The following is a 15,060-nucleotide window of genomic DNA, read 5'->3' as shown; positions in this document are numbered from 1 at the left end:
ATGTGCCCTGACCAGGAATCAAACCTTGAGCTCCTGGTTCATAGGTCAACACTCAACCACTGAGCCACATTGGGCAGGCAACAGTACTTATGAACATCTTTCTTCATCCAAATTCTCCATTCTTCAAGGCCCAAGCCACTTTAGCATAGGCTCTAAATCCTTAATTGGGTATGGCACAATCAAGAGTGAAAATCAAGAGACTTTCAAAAGGTCTTCACACAACGAGGGATGTTGTTAACTTTACTGCCGCTAAGGGCATTCCTTCCCTGTCAGCTGTGCAGTCTCTGAATACATCACAGGAGGAATTCGGGCCACAGAAATTTTGGGTGGTTCTTGTCCCTTGTCATAATGTGACACAGATATACATGCAGTTTAGTTAGGTATCTGCTCCATTTATTGAATAAATATTTATCTTATAATTTTAAAATTCAAGGAAATTTTTATAAATTGAAAATTGTCCCAAACCCCATCCACATGTCCCTGCCAACACCAAGTGTAGCAAAAATCCATTTGCTTCTCACAGCCGCCTGGCTGCGTGAACTGGTGGCCTGCTGCACGTGTGAGGCTGGTGACCCACCCGACTCAGGCGGGAAGTCATGACTAAGCTGGGAGGCCTGTGCTCAAGGCTACGGACGGGACTGTTAGGTGTGGGGAAGAGGGGCCTAGAGGAGAAAGAAAGCTTTGCAGTCTTTTAAAGACTCAACTTTATTTTAAATATTGCTATTTAGTTCACAATAAGACCCTCCAGTAGCTCATGTGGGAAGGAATTAGGAATCAAGGGCTGTATAAAGTCAGGTGGGGGATTAAAAGCAAGAGCTATGAGTCAGAGCAACCTAAATTTGAATCCCAATTGCACCAAGAAATTTGAGACCTTAAGTAACTAACTTTGCAGTGCCTGTTTCCTCAAAAAGCCAATACCTCTAAGGTTTTTGTGAGATTTAATTAGATAATGTGTTAAAACCACTAAAGTTCTTGGCAAACAGTAAAAAAAATTTGTTTTTAGTTATCAGAAGATCAGGCTCTGCTACCTTACCAGTGTTGTCATGTTTGAATAAGACCCTTCCCTTTCACAGGTTTTAGTTTTCTCACGTAAAATAAGGATAAGCCTAGACATCCTTAAATAGTCTCCGATCATGTTGTAGACTAGCCTTAAAGAGTGCAACTCTGCCCCCTCCTGGTTTATAGTTCTTATTTCAAGATATCATAAACAATCTCACCGGCTAATGTCAAATCCCTAGGACATTGCATCACACTGAAGCTATAGCCCTTGGTCACTGAATTGCTGACAGCAGCTTCCCTAAATTCCTTACGTCAATGCAATTTGATGCTTTATAAGCAGTTTTCCCTTCCGGCTCCTTTTAATGATTTTATTATTAGTATGGTCACAAGTTTGATGACTACAGTACATTGATAATGTAGCCAAATAAAAATATTTTAAATAAGTAAATTACATGTGTGTCACATTTTAAAATGTCAAGTTTGAGTGATCATGCATATCCCATGCATTTGCATTGGTACCCCACACTGCACAGCTCAATCTGCTTATCCTCACTGGTCTTGTTCGTGCCTCAGCGAGGTCTGGGCAGGAGCTATTGTACCTTTTTTTTTTTTTTTTTTTTGCAGACCCAGATTTTCAAGAGCAATGATGTTGAACTCAGGCATTCCATAGAGCAAGGTGGCAACACCAGGTTTTGCTTTGGTCCAAGGTAAAAAATGCAATTACCGACTACTGCTTCTGCGGGCCACCCGATTCCCCATGGCTTGGGCTAGCACAAAGGGTTTTTCAATATCCCTGCATGAGGCCAGCCGGCAATCTCTGTACCCATGGCTTCCTCCCTGGGGGAAAGTCTAGAAGTGAGGTGGGCAGTCTTCCAACATGCTGTCGGTCATATAGCTGGAACCAAGATAGGATTCAAAGTAACTTTTTTCATCAAAAGTATTAACAGTCCAACCAACGACCTGAATGCCTTTAGATGACCACTTCTTTAAGTAGTTCCTGGAGAAAGAGGAAAAACCGAAACTGTTAGAACAATGACCAGTTGGCCCAGGAATCTATGGTGGTCACTAAGTCTAGTATTCATTGAGTACTCAGTGTTCAGAAAGCCCCTTAACTGGCCTCTGCACTGAAATCAGAGGGAATGTTCTAAAAGCCAACAGAAATCTCTTCCACATTGTTACTGCTTAGAACTTTTCAGTGGCTTGTTAAAAAAAAAAACCCACCCCTCCTCAATCCTATATAATAAAAGCATGGTATGCAAATTGACCAAACGGCCAAACAGTGCAATGACCATCCAGACAACCATCCGGGACCATGCTATGACACCCACTGGCGGCAGGCCAGCCAAGCGGGTGCTATTGGTCAGGGGCCAGGCCATCACCCCATGATTGCCCTGCAGAGAGAGGCCCAGGCCACTGACCAGCAGGCTGTGGTGGGTGGGCGGGGCCTTCCTCTGCGAGGGAAGCCCAGGGCCCGGGTGCCAGAGAGAAGCTGGTGCCGCCAGCTGGGGGAAGGCCTACTCTTGCAAAAATTTTGGGCATCAGGCCTCTAGAAGTAAGTCATAATAGAGGCCATTCCTAGCTTAGTCCCACCTGTCTTTTTGGCCTCATCTTAAATCATACTCCTTTCTTTCCTGTGCTGCAGAATACTGACTTTCTTTTACCATAGTTCCTTGAAACAACCAGGTTCTTTGCTGCTACAACATTTTTGCATGTATTTCTCCCTCTGACTTGATCTCCACACTGCCCCCCTCAATTCCTACTCACCCTTTAGCCGTTTTTCCCAACTCCCCTGTCTAGGGAAAATTATATATGTACACTGTTCTCGCCTACAAAGCATTTATCTTAGCTGTAGTTTGTTGAATTATTATTTGATTAGCATCTATCTCCTCTTCCACTTAACTATAAACTCTATGAGGAGAGAACATGGGTTTGTTTCTTAACCACATATCTTCAGATTCTTAATATAATACCTTGCAATACCAAGCATGTCAACTCGTGGCTGGCCACAAATTTGGCATGCTCACTGGAGGCATACACCAAATATTTACTGAATTAAATGTATACAAACCTAAAATAATATGAAACTTAAATTATAATCAGCTGAAATACACAGCTATAAAATTAATAAAAAAACAGACTGCCAGCACGTTAGGGAACAAGAAGTTTTTGGAAACAATGGAGCAGAGCCTGCGATGAAGAGGGGAGTGGGAGGAAAGACAGAAGAGATGAGTTAGGCACTCACAGACTTCTTCACTATGGTTCTGTCTGACCTGGATCCTACATTGGTTTTCAAAGAGAGATAATCACAAGGAAATGTAATTTCTCTCTCTTCAGTTTGGCAAATTTATTTTTTCCATAAAATGCACTTAAAACCAAGAATATCTGATCAACTTGTTTTTGGAAATAATAAAGTATGTATAGGTAAAGTATGCCTGAACACTTCCCAACTAAGAAGCCAGTGGCATTCCAACTTAATAAAGGCGAGATGGGCTCTGTGGGTGGGAACTCATTCAGGCTGCCCACTGTTACTCTTCTTTCCAAGAAGAACATTTAAGAAATGTATCAGAAAATAAAACACTGTCCAACTTACGGAGATATGAAATCCTTTTGTACGAGGAAAACTGAAATTCCACACAGGTACCACAAGATATTATGCATGCTCCAGTCGAGGAAAATGTCTAAGACCACAAATATGGACAGTTTCCATATGTTATCATAGCGAGGTTTCCCATCTCCCTGATGGCTAAGGCTCCAAGGTCTGTGAGTTAAAGCTGTTATTACATTCCGATCTGTTTGTCTCATCTGAAAAGGAATTTTAGAAAATGAAATAATTATCATAAGTCCAATACCTTGTATTTCTTATTTAAGTTTAGCCAATGTTCTCATTCTAAAAAGTGAGTTGGTACCCTGCCCTCTTGTATACTAAATAAGTACTCTATCATAAACACTTTGAGAAAATAAGGTGGTGGATATAAAGCATCCTATATATTAAAAGGCTAACATACAAATTGACCGAACAGTGGAATGACCGGTCACTATGACACACACTGACCACCATGGGGCAGACACTCAACACAGGAGCTGCCCCCTGGTAGTCAGTGAACCAGAAGGCAGTCTCACAGCTGGTAAGCACAGCGGCAGTGGTGGGAGCCTCTCCCACTTCCACAGTAGCACTAAGGATGTCCGACTGACAGCTTAGGCCCACTCCCTGCAAGAGGGTGGCAACACCAGGTTTTGGGCTGACCACCCCCCCCACAAGAGTTCACAAATTTTATGCACTGGGCCACTAGTTTAATATAAGTATCAATAAGAACAATTCCTTCACAACCCTAAACAAACTGCAATCCTATCTTTAAAATGAGAAAATCATAATCTCAAAGAGAAATAATAATCTGAGAGTCAAGTTTTAATAATGTCACAAGAAAATATTTTTCAACTGGATATCAACTTAAATTTGGGCCAAAGACAATTAGAACTCAATGAGGATGGAACTAAGATCATTTCACGATAATCCTTTCTAGAGAAAATGATTGAAAAAAGTGATGGGGGTGGTGATGCGGGATAAGTATGTGAAAAGAGAATAAAGAGGAAAAATGTGGGGCTGGGATAGGAAGAGGGCAAAGGAGAAATGGGGAGATATGGGTGGAATTATTTACGTCTATGTTCTATGCTCCTCTGGAGAATACAGCACACATTTTAATTTTTTTTTAATTTTTTTCTTTCAGAGAGAAAGACATAGATAGAAACATCAATGATAAAAGAGAATTATTGATCAGCTGCTTACTGCACGCCCCCTACTGGGGATCAAGCCTGCAATCTACGCATGTGCTCTGACGGGGAATCAAACCATGACCTCCTGGCTCATAGGTTGATGCTCAACCACTGAGACACCAGGCAGGCCTGCAGCATACAATTTAAAGGCCCCTGTGGCCAAGTAAGTTTGGGAAACACTGATCCAAATATCTGAAAGCCTTATGAGGCCTATTCACCTTATTCACAGTTTATCTGTGGACTACAAAATTTTAAATGTATGCTCTGTTGGTCACTGTTAAATAGTGCTACCTCATTGTTCTGGAAACTGGTAAATTAAGAGAAAGATTAAGCATGTATCTGCTATTGGACAACTAAACAGTAGATTAGTTTCTTTTTATAGAAGCATTCTAAAACATGAAGTTATGGAATTAAGATAAGTATTAACATTTTGCAACCCCTAATAAAGTGAGAGAGCTGGCCATTGGCATCAATAGCAGCTGCTAACAAGAGTCATCCAACCATTATATGCCCTTTGATAGAAAAATACCTAACTTATGAAATTATCTTGCCAAGAACAATTGAACCTATTCTGATCAAGCCTTTAGCTCTCATTACCAATTTACAGGACATATGCAGAGGAGAAGAAAGTGCTGAACTATGTTATGGCATAATTAGCAAAATCCAGACTTGGGTAAACTTGACAAAACAACCTGGTTTCTTCAGTAAATATATCATAAGGGCAGGGGACGGGATGGGAGAGGGGAAGAATTTACTAGTTTAAGATTTAAAATTATAACAGATAGTCTTTCTTTGGATCCTAATTCAAATTAGCAATTTGTAAAAAAAACAAACAGAAAAACATTTGTGCCATTTCTGAGACAAATGAAAATGTATACACCGAATGCATATTTGATCTTATACTTATTGTCAATGATTTTAGATGATGGTATTGTGGCTGTTTTTAAAAGAATCGCTTTTTAAAGATACTTAATGTGCCTTGGCCAGGTTGCTCAGTGGTTAGAGTATTGTCCCATACACCAAGAGGTTGCAGTTTTGATTCCCAGTCAGGGCACATATGGGAGGCAACCGATCTATATTTCTCTCTCATTTCCTCTCTCTAAACATATCCTCAGGTGAGGATTTAAAAAAAAAAAAAGACACCTAATGCATGTTATGGATGAAATGATATGACGTGAGATACGCTTCAACATAACACTGGGGAAAACAAGGGGGGTACAGATGAAACAAGTCTGGGAGATATGGATGAAACAAGTCCGATCATGGTTAAAGGGACTCACTGTACTACCATCTACTTTTATGAATACTTTAAATTCTCTGAAATTAAAAGTTATTTTTTAATGGGCAATGGACCTAAATAGAACATTTTCAAAAGAAGACAGAAGGAAGGCCAAAAGGCACATAAAAACATGCTCAAAGTCACTAATTGTCCGAGAGATGCAAATCAAAACAACAATGCGGTACCATCTCACTCCTGTCAGAATGGCCAACATCAACAAATCAACAAACGACAAGTGTTGGCGAGGTTGCAGAGAAAAAGGAACCCTCGTGCACTGCTGGTGGGAATGCAGACTGGTGCAACCACTGTGGAGAACAGTGTGGAGTTTCCTCAAAAAACTGAAAATGGAACTCCCATTTGACCCAGTAATCCCACTTCTAGGAATATATCCCAAGAAACTAGAAACACCAATCAGAAAGGATATATGCACCCCTATGTTCATAGCAGCACAATCTACAATAGCCAGAATTTGGAAACAGCCTAAGTGTCCGTCAGCAGATGATTGGATCCAAAAACTATGGTACATCTACACAATGGAATACTTTGCTGCCATAAAAAAGAAGGAATTCTCATCATTTGCAGCAACCTGGATGGAATTGGAGAACATCATGCTGAGTGAAATAAGCCAATCAATGAAAGAGAAACACCACATGACCTCACTCATTTGTGGATGATAAAGAGCATTATAAACTGATGAACCAAAAGATAGCTATAGAGACAGTATATCAACAAGTAGACTGTCAAATTACAGCAGGGAGGGGAGGAAGATCTGGGGAGATAATAGATCAACCGAAGGACTTTTATACATGCATATAAGTACAACCAATGGATACAAAACTCTGGGGAGGGAGGGGATGTGTGGGAGGGAGGGAGGGGGGCAAAAAAAATCAATAAAATATATTTTAAAAAATAAATAAATAAATAAGTTATTTTTTAAAAGGTATATTTTGCTGTTACTCAGTGAGATGTAGAGCTACATAATTCTTTCTGTTCTGAGAATGTTTTCCAAAGTAATCTGAATAAACATATAAACATTAAAAAAAAAAAAAAGGAGCTAAAAAGGTATCACGGGATTTTTAATATATTTTTATTGATTTCAGAGAGAAGGGAGGAGAGATAGAAACATCAATGATGAAAGAAAATCATTGATCAGCTGCCTCCTGCATGCTCCCTACTGGGGATCAAGCCCACAACCCGGGCATATACCCTGACTGAGAATTGAACCATGACCTCATGGTTCATAGGTTGACACTCACCCACTGAGCCACACCATCCTGGCAGGAATCATGGTATTTTAAAATGAGATATGAGTACATTCCCCTTTCTGAATTTCTCGTTCATTTAAAAGAGAAGTTTCTTAACTGATTCAGTTCAATTTAACAGGCATCTGCCTTATAGTTACTCGGCCCATTGCTATTATCACCACCAACTAATATAATATTATGTACAACAAAAATCCTAAATTTTACCTTATAGATAACTTCTGGCAAGAAAGAGCAGACCATACTAGTATTGTATAGTTGTGGAAACTCCATATATATTTTCTTCAGAGCATCAATAGCCTGTAAAGCAGAAGTGATTTGTGTATATAAAATCTATTAAAATGTAATAGTCTTAGGCAACAACTATTACATATTAAGTATAACCCTATCAAGTAAATCAGAGGTTTAAATATGTAGGGGCATTGAAAGGAGTATTAGTAGATCCCACTATCTATTGGGATATATTTTAAACTCACATCTGCAGCATATAAACAAGTTGGAATACAGTTGCTTTACTGTCTTGCTAACAGGCTCACCGCTTCTGTCATATTTTTGAAAAGTATGGCAAACTGTAGGCTAGTGGAGGCTAGAAATAAAACTGAAAAATATTTACCCTATACTTGAGTTTAGCCAGTAGGAAAAGTCCTTTTATATCCAAAATTCTATCACCCAATGCTTTTCCAAGCTAAAGTATAAGCCGCCAGCTTGGAAACCACAAAAGGATAGATTTTCTCAGGAACTGGGGAGAGCTGGAAGTCTCCCAACGCTTCCCAAGGTGAGTAAAAAATTTTTGTAGCCCTGCTAATAAATGAAGAAGGAATTACAGAATTAACATATTGACATTTTGTAACCTCTAGTGAATTAATAGATTTGGCCACTGAATTTAATGCTGCTACATCATGATTTTTGAAATACTGCTAATTTTTGGAAAGTCACACCTACCTATAACCAAATATAGGCAACAAAATGAATTCCAAAAGAGAAAAAAAGAACATAGAAATTATTCGTATTATGCTTCCCCTTCACTAATCAAACAGTGGGAGCTACACAGCCAAAGTTATTTTCCCGCTGTTTGAACTATCACATGCATTTCATCTATATTATTTAATTCTCACAACAGCCCTATGTGGTGGTTTCTTTTATTATTCCCATGTTACCCATGAGATTGAGGTTACACTATGCTAAGTCCATAATCTTGACTCCTGTGCTCTACTGTCCCAATCTGCTGCCAACATCTGTTCTTTTATATGATCATTTTGGTGAATTGGATCACTATGTTCTACCCAGCCTTGCCCAAACCACCTTTTGAGCACCCAACCAGGAAGCTTAAATACCTAGATTTTTTAAAAATTGTCTTCTCCCCTGCCCACCTTCCTCTTATTCTAAGAGAATAAGTATGAAGGTCAGTATACCATGGGTGAAATGTAGGACCTATCAGGGTTCCCAAATATGGACCTTATTATCAATAAAACCTGAAGTGCTCATTAAAAATACATGTTCCTTGATCCCTAGACATTTTCAGAATTTCTTCTCTAATTGGTATGGCCCAGAAATCCATAGTTTTTATAGGCATTCCTAGTAATTCTGATGCAGACCAACTGGAAAACCTAGAACTATCAATTTAGCAGAATAATAAATTAACCAGAGCACCATTCTTTCTTTTCTTCAAAAATAGTTTACTAGCCCTTGCTGGTTTGGCTCAATGGAGAGAGCATCAGCTTGTGGACTGAAGGTTACCAGGTTTGGTTCCAGTCAAGAGTACATGCCCGGGTTGCGGGCTTGATGCCCAGTAAGGGGCATGCAGGATGCAACCGATCAATGATTCTCTCTCATCAATGTTTCTATCTCTTTCTTCGTCTCTGAAATCAATAAAAAATATATATATATTTTTTTTTTAAATACGAGTTTACTGCCCTAACCAGTTTAGTTTAGTGGACAGAGCATCGACCTGCGGACACAAGGATCCCAAGTTTGATTCCGGTCAAGGGCATCTACCTTGGTTGCGGACACATAGCCAGTAGGAAGTATGCACGGGGCAGCTGATCGATGTTTCTCTCTCATCAATATGTCTAACTCTCTATCCCTCTCTCTTCCTCTCTGTAAAAAAATCAATAAAATATATTTTTTAAATATATCTTAAAAATACTAGTTTACTATACTAAAGTTAGAATATATACTGTGGTTTATAATTCAGATTTCAACAACTAGTTTCAATTGTATCCTGGGATTTATTTTAAAACTTGGCATCATCAGAATTTTAAACCAGTAGATGGCCATTACTGATTCTAACTACTACAAGTTAGAATCAGTAATGGCCAAGTTATATGCAAGTTATCCAAATGCGGGTAATTGAAAAGCTGATTACAAGAGAACAAATGTTATCTGAACTACATTTTCCCATTATTTTCCATTGCAATATGTTTTCATGAGTAAAAGTGTATGTTCTAAAATGGAAGCAAAATTTTATTTAGGGATGTCACACATATTTGAAAGTATAGTAATTTTCTGACACAGGTATAATTATTCAAATCATAGAATAACAAAACTATACACAAGAGATAAAAATCATACAGAAGGGATAAATCTGTGTAAAAAATATCCTATTAGATATTTAGAAGCTTTAAATTTCATCCATAGTTGTCCATCTAAGACCTTTAGTCACCAGATGAAACTGGTTGTGTCCAACTCCTGTTCAAGAAGTGCCTCTCTATATTTATTTCATATCTCTGGCAAATGCCTTATGCAAATAGAAGATACCTACTCTTTTATGTTATGCTACTTGTAGAATATCAGGAGCTGTTAAAAGGTTCCATCAAAGGTTAAAAAGTTTAAAAGATTCTGTATTTTCCAATTTTCCTTACAGATGTGGATTTTTGCATTGTACACTTCCATTAAGCAAATGTAATTTATAAAAATAATTTAAGAATAAATAACAAGCCGAAACCGGTTTGGCTCAGTGGTAGAGCGTCGGTCTGCGGACTGAAAGGTCTCAGGTTCGATTCCGGTCAAGGGCATGTACACTGATTGCCGGCACATCCCCGGCAGGGGGTGTGCAAGAGGCAGCTGGTCGATGTTTCTCTCTCATTGACGTTTCTAGCTCTCTATCTCTCTCCCTTCCTCCTCTCTGTAAAATATCAATAAAATATATTTTTAAAAAAAAAAGAATAAATAACAAAATATGCAGTTTTGGAAATCACTAACAATTAGAGATGTCTTTTTTTAAAAAGCAAAGTCTATGGTATAAATTTTACCTGATTTGCATGGCCCTTGACATCAAAGTAGATTGTGAGGTTTTGATTTAGGGACTCTACAACTCCTTCTCTCAGGGTAGGGATTTTTTCATTAGGGAAATCATTCCTGTCAGAGAGGGAAAAAGCATAGCACATTGCAGGAAAAACAAGCAGCACAAGTTTAGTGGAATAGACATTTAAACAATGTCTCCCAAACAAAAGGTAAGAATGTTTTCCCCAACTTCCTTTCTTAACTACACTAAAGTCCAGGGGTAATTTACTATATGGACTTGAACCAAAGTACAAATATTCTTGAACAAAGAACAGAAACAACAACAAAAATCATTTAATTTTTAGGAAATTAATGATTTCCACTAAATTAGTAATATAATTAGAAATTCTACTCACCAAAGAGCAGAACATATGCCACCTTTGAAAAACTCAGAGACTTAATTTAAGATTGTAATTACCCTAACAGAAAACCTTTACAGGAAAAAATTCCTAGGATTACATAAATCTGTTGACTGTATTGTTGTTCATTTAAGTACAACCGTGTAAAATAAATAATGTTCTAATATATAATTTTCTGATAAAGGAAAGTTAAGTGCAAGATATTAAGAAATAGGCTTTTCTCACATAATGAAGTTTCACAGCACATGATTTAACTTATGCTAATTCAACTGTATTATTTTATTTGTAAGATCTTGGCTTTAAAAAAAAGATAAAGATAATGGAAATAGTACAGGCAATTCTGCCAGCCATTCTATTCAATGCCTATTCCTTGGAGTGAGAAATAGGCATTGAATAAAATGACACACAGGATGATATCACTTTGGGTAATTATAGAGAAAATAAGTAGTTTTTCTAAAACATGGGCCCTAAACACAAGCAAATTATCATTTGGTGTTCAAGAAAAAAACAAAACTGTCCTAGACGGTTTTGCTCAGTGGATAGAGCGTAGTAAGCCTAGGGACTGAAGGGGACTGGGTTTGATTCCAGTCAAAATCACATGCCTGGGTTGCAGGCTCAATCCTCAGTGGGGGGCATGCAGAAGGCAGTCAATCAATGATTCTTTCTCATCACTGATGTTTCTCTCTCCCTTCCTCTCTACAATTAATCCTATATAATAAAAGGCTAATATGCAAATAGACCAAACAGTGGAATGACCAGTCACTATGACGAGCACTGACCACCAGGAGCTCCCACGGGGGAGCACCGCTCCGCCACCTCTCATCATTGATGTTTCCATCTCTCTCCCTCTCCCTTCCTCTCAGAAATCAATAAAAACATATTTAAAAAGCAAAAGCCTTTCCCTCACATACAGCAGAGATGAAATATCTGATTACTCCAGTAAAGATTTAGAACTTGCAAGTGTTACAATATTCTTTCTAGACTAAAACATAATTTCCTTTGGCTGACTTAATTTCTTTCCGATCCTAGGAAAATTAAGTCTTAATCATCTTTTCGGGAGGAATTTAACTTAATCATAGAGTGGAATACTCAGTACTCAAGTAGTACTCATCATTGTCCAGAGAACTGATATGACATAATAAAAGTAAGCAGAGTTTTCAGTATTACAAGAAGAGAAGAATTTAAATAACCACATTCCAAAGTATATTATTACCCAATATACCAATTCCAAGGTGGTTATAATTGTTAATGGTAGGAAGAGTGTGGATTCTAAACATTTTGAGAAACACTAAATTAAAGGTAAGAATTGACTGACATGGACTATTTCCCAGGAGGAACAACTAAAGTACAATGTTTGATTTTACTTCCCTTTTCTTAGAGAACATCGTATAGGACTAGTTTTGATATACATATATGTATATATAGGGTGTCCCCCAAAAAATATACCCACACGATTTGAATAATTACAAAGGCAATGTTTATTAAAATATACATTTCATTTTTCAAAATTGAGCTATCAGCTGTTAAAGTGTGTATACATTTTGGGGGGACACCCCTGTGTGTGTGTGTATTTTATATATATATATAGATAGATAGATAGTTAGATAGATAGATATAGATATAGATATAGATATATATAATTTATATGACAGTACAACATAATTGTCATTTTAGTGACTGAGCATTGTCTTAAGAACAACTCTGAGGCCAAATTTGACCTCAGTAGAAAAAGATTAAAAACATCTATTTCTGCCAAGACCGGTTTGGCTCAATGGATAGAGCATCGGCTTGGGGACTGAGGGACCCGGGTTCGATTCCGGTCAAGGGCATGTACCTTGGCTGCGGGCATATCCCCAGTAGGGGGTGTGCAAGAGGCAGCTGATCGATGACTCTCTCATCGATGTTTCTAGCTCTCTATCTCTCTCCCTTCCTCTCTGTACAAAATCAATAAAATATATTAAAAAAAACACATCTATTTCTGTTGTTCCTAGCACCTGCTTATTACTAAGGAAACCTATAGACAGTTCAAAATAAAACACAACAAACAACTCTCCTGGAGCAGAAAATGTGCTTGGAGATGCCAGTGTTGTTTGTAATCTCCAACAAAAACTGAAGATGTGTTTAAGTGACAATCAACAACTTACCTTAATCTGTGATTTGCTGCAGGATTAAGCTTCCTAATTTGTTCAAATGTCAAATCACATATTCGACCGGTGCCATCTGTTGTCCTATCTACTGTGTTATCGTGCATTAAGATGGGAATCCCATCAGCGGTAAACTCAATGTCCAGCTCCACACCTGTTGCTCCATTCTTAGCTGCCTTAACAAAAAATCAACAATATTAATGTCAAGTGTCATTTTGTAATATAAACACTCAAGGCAACCAACAGCTACTCTTACTGATTCTTTTCAATTTATTCATTTCTCAACTGATGGGCACTTTTGTTGTTTCCACTGTTTGACTTCTATGAATAACACTGTGAACATTCGTATACAAATTCTTACGATTCAATTCTTTTGGGTATATACCTAGGAGTGGAACTGCTGGATCATACGCTAACTCTTATGTTTCACCTTTTGAAGAACTGCCAGACTGTTTTCCCACTAGCTCTGAAATCAATGATACATATAATTTTTTTTAAGCAAATGACATTTGAGCTGAGATCATAATAGATAAACCATATGCAGATCCAGGGGAAGAATTTTCCAAGCAGAATAAATGGCAAGTATTATACAAAAGCCACAAAGTGCGCCACAAAGTGACCTAATATATAGATTTTTGGCCTAAAAGAGCTTACATTTGTGGCGGTCTTAACAGTCATTCTTTATCCCATTACCCTGTTTCTTCATTGCATGTTCGCTCTCTTAAAGAGTCTCCTGTATGTATTTACGTGTTTAAAGCCTATCCCTCCTTGACTCCAATGCAAGTTCTGTAAAAGCCAGAACTTTCTGTCCTATCCATGTCTGTATTCTCAGTGCCTGGCGCCTGGCAAACATGTGAATACTTGCTGTGTTCTGTAAATATTTGACATCTGGAGACTTTCCAGGCGTCAAGGTGATGATCGAGGGCCACTTTTCAATGTCTTCCTGGCGGACGAATGGGGTTATGGGAACCTTCGGAAAAGTCACGCCGGAGGAGGAAGCCCCCGCTCCCAGGAGGGGCGCGAGGCGGCCGGGGCCTCACCTGCCGAATGGCCGCCAGCGTGTTCTCGGGGGCGTCGTGGCAGGCGCCGCGGTGGGCGATGGCGGAGACGCGGTCGCGGGGCCGCAGCACCTGCAGGGCCCGGCGCGCGGGCAGGGGCTCGAAGCTGAAGAGGCGCAGCAGGAGGTAGAGGACGCCGGTGAAGACGCAGGCATTGCAGGGGCTGCGGGTCACCAGCAGGAACAGCAGCAGCAGGAAGGAGAAGGGGCCTAGGAGGCCGCCCTGCGTCTCCCACAGCCACATGCCGGCGCCCGCACCGGCACGGACGGGAACCCCGGACCCGCCGGGCTCCCGGGACAGGAGAGCGAAGAGCAAGGACAAGAGTTCAAGGCGCTCAGCCCGCGGGAGCAACCTCCACGGGTTACAGCGCCGCGCAATGGCGGCGGGGCGGCAGTCACATCCGGAGGAGCCGGCCGCCCAGCCAATCAGGGCCGGGGCCTCCGGAGGGCGGGGGCGGGGCCACCAGGGAGCCGCGGAGGCGGGCCCCGGTCCCGGGATCACGTCCCAAAAGCGCTGTTTTGGGTGATTCTGGGGTCCGGACATCAACCCGGCTTTCAGGCTCCGGAAGGAGAGGGATGCCAGAGCCGTTGTACAGTTGTACGACTGCAAGGGTTCTGAATGACTCCTCCGTTCTGCCCTCGCGGACGCGGCCCCGGAAGCCTGGGAGCGGTACTCAGTTCAATTCAAGGTGTGCCAAACCCCAATCCGGGGGCTCAGGACACAGCCAAGGGTGTCCCTGCTCTCCTGGGGATTACCTTCTCGTGAGGGTAAATACCCGTAATCGTGTTGAGTACAGCTAACGTATGTAGAGCACCTAGCATGCTCCAGGTTATGTGTGAGCAAATGCTTCGTGCATCACATCATATATTCTTACAGCAGTGTAAGAATTATCTTTGTGTAACTGGG

General features: G+C 40.0%; 1 protein-coding gene across 4 annotated transcripts; it reads right to left on the bottom strand.

The window, feature by feature from the left end:
• Positions 1–687: 687 nt before the first annotated feature.
• GDE1 (glycerophosphodiester phosphodiesterase 1) lies at positions 688–14,554 on the bottom strand. 4 transcript variants are annotated; one of them, XM_036409435.2, is made up of 6 exons: positions 14,137–14,554; positions 13,097–13,272; positions 10,563–10,668; positions 7,519–7,611; positions 3,590–3,801; positions 688–1,996 (listed from the first exon to the last, which is right to left on the bottom strand). In XM_036409435.2, the coding sequence occupies exons 1-6, from the start codon at positions 14,395–14,397 to the stop codon at positions 1,849–1,851; spliced, it is 996 nt and encodes a 331-aa protein (XP_036265328.1). In that variant the 5' UTR covers positions 14,398–14,554; the 3' UTR covers positions 688–1,848. The 4 variants fall into 4 exon arrangements, with proteins under 4 accessions (XP_036265328.1, XP_036265331.1, XP_036265330.1 ...); XM_036409438.2 differs by having other exon boundaries at positions 13,097–13,268; positions 14,137–14,268; XM_036409437.2 differs by lacking the exon at positions 14,137–14,554 and adding an exon at positions 13,844–13,917.
• Between the last annotated feature and the right edge of the window lie 506 nt (positions 14,555–15,060).

Source organism: Pipistrellus kuhlii, unplaced genomic scaffold (assembly GCF_014108245.1).
Source record: "Pipistrellus kuhlii isolate mPipKuh1 unplaced genomic scaffold, mPipKuh1.p scaffold_m20_p_4, whole genome shotgun sequence".
NCBI lineage: Eukaryota > Metazoa > Chordata > Mammalia > Chiroptera > Vespertilionidae > Pipistrellus > Pipistrellus kuhlii.
The sequence above is the reverse complement of the archived record's forward strand: the minus strand, read 5'-3'. Positions and strand labels throughout refer to the sequence as shown.

Bases quoted from the DNA above. Each gene is read 5' to 3' on its own strand.
- GDE1 (XM_036409435.2), bottom strand. From the start codon at position 14,397: ATGTGGCTGTGGGAGACGCAGGGCGGCCTCCTAGGCCCCTTCTCCTTC. The intron at 10,669-13,096 runs GTAAGTTGTTGA...CCTCTCTGACAG, and splicing joins GCAGCAAATCACAGATTAAG to GAATGATTTCCCTAATGAAA. The intron at 1,997-3,589 runs GTAAGTTGGACA...CTCTTTCTCCAG, and splicing joins CAAAAGGATTTCATATCTCC to GAACTACTTAAAGAAGTGGT.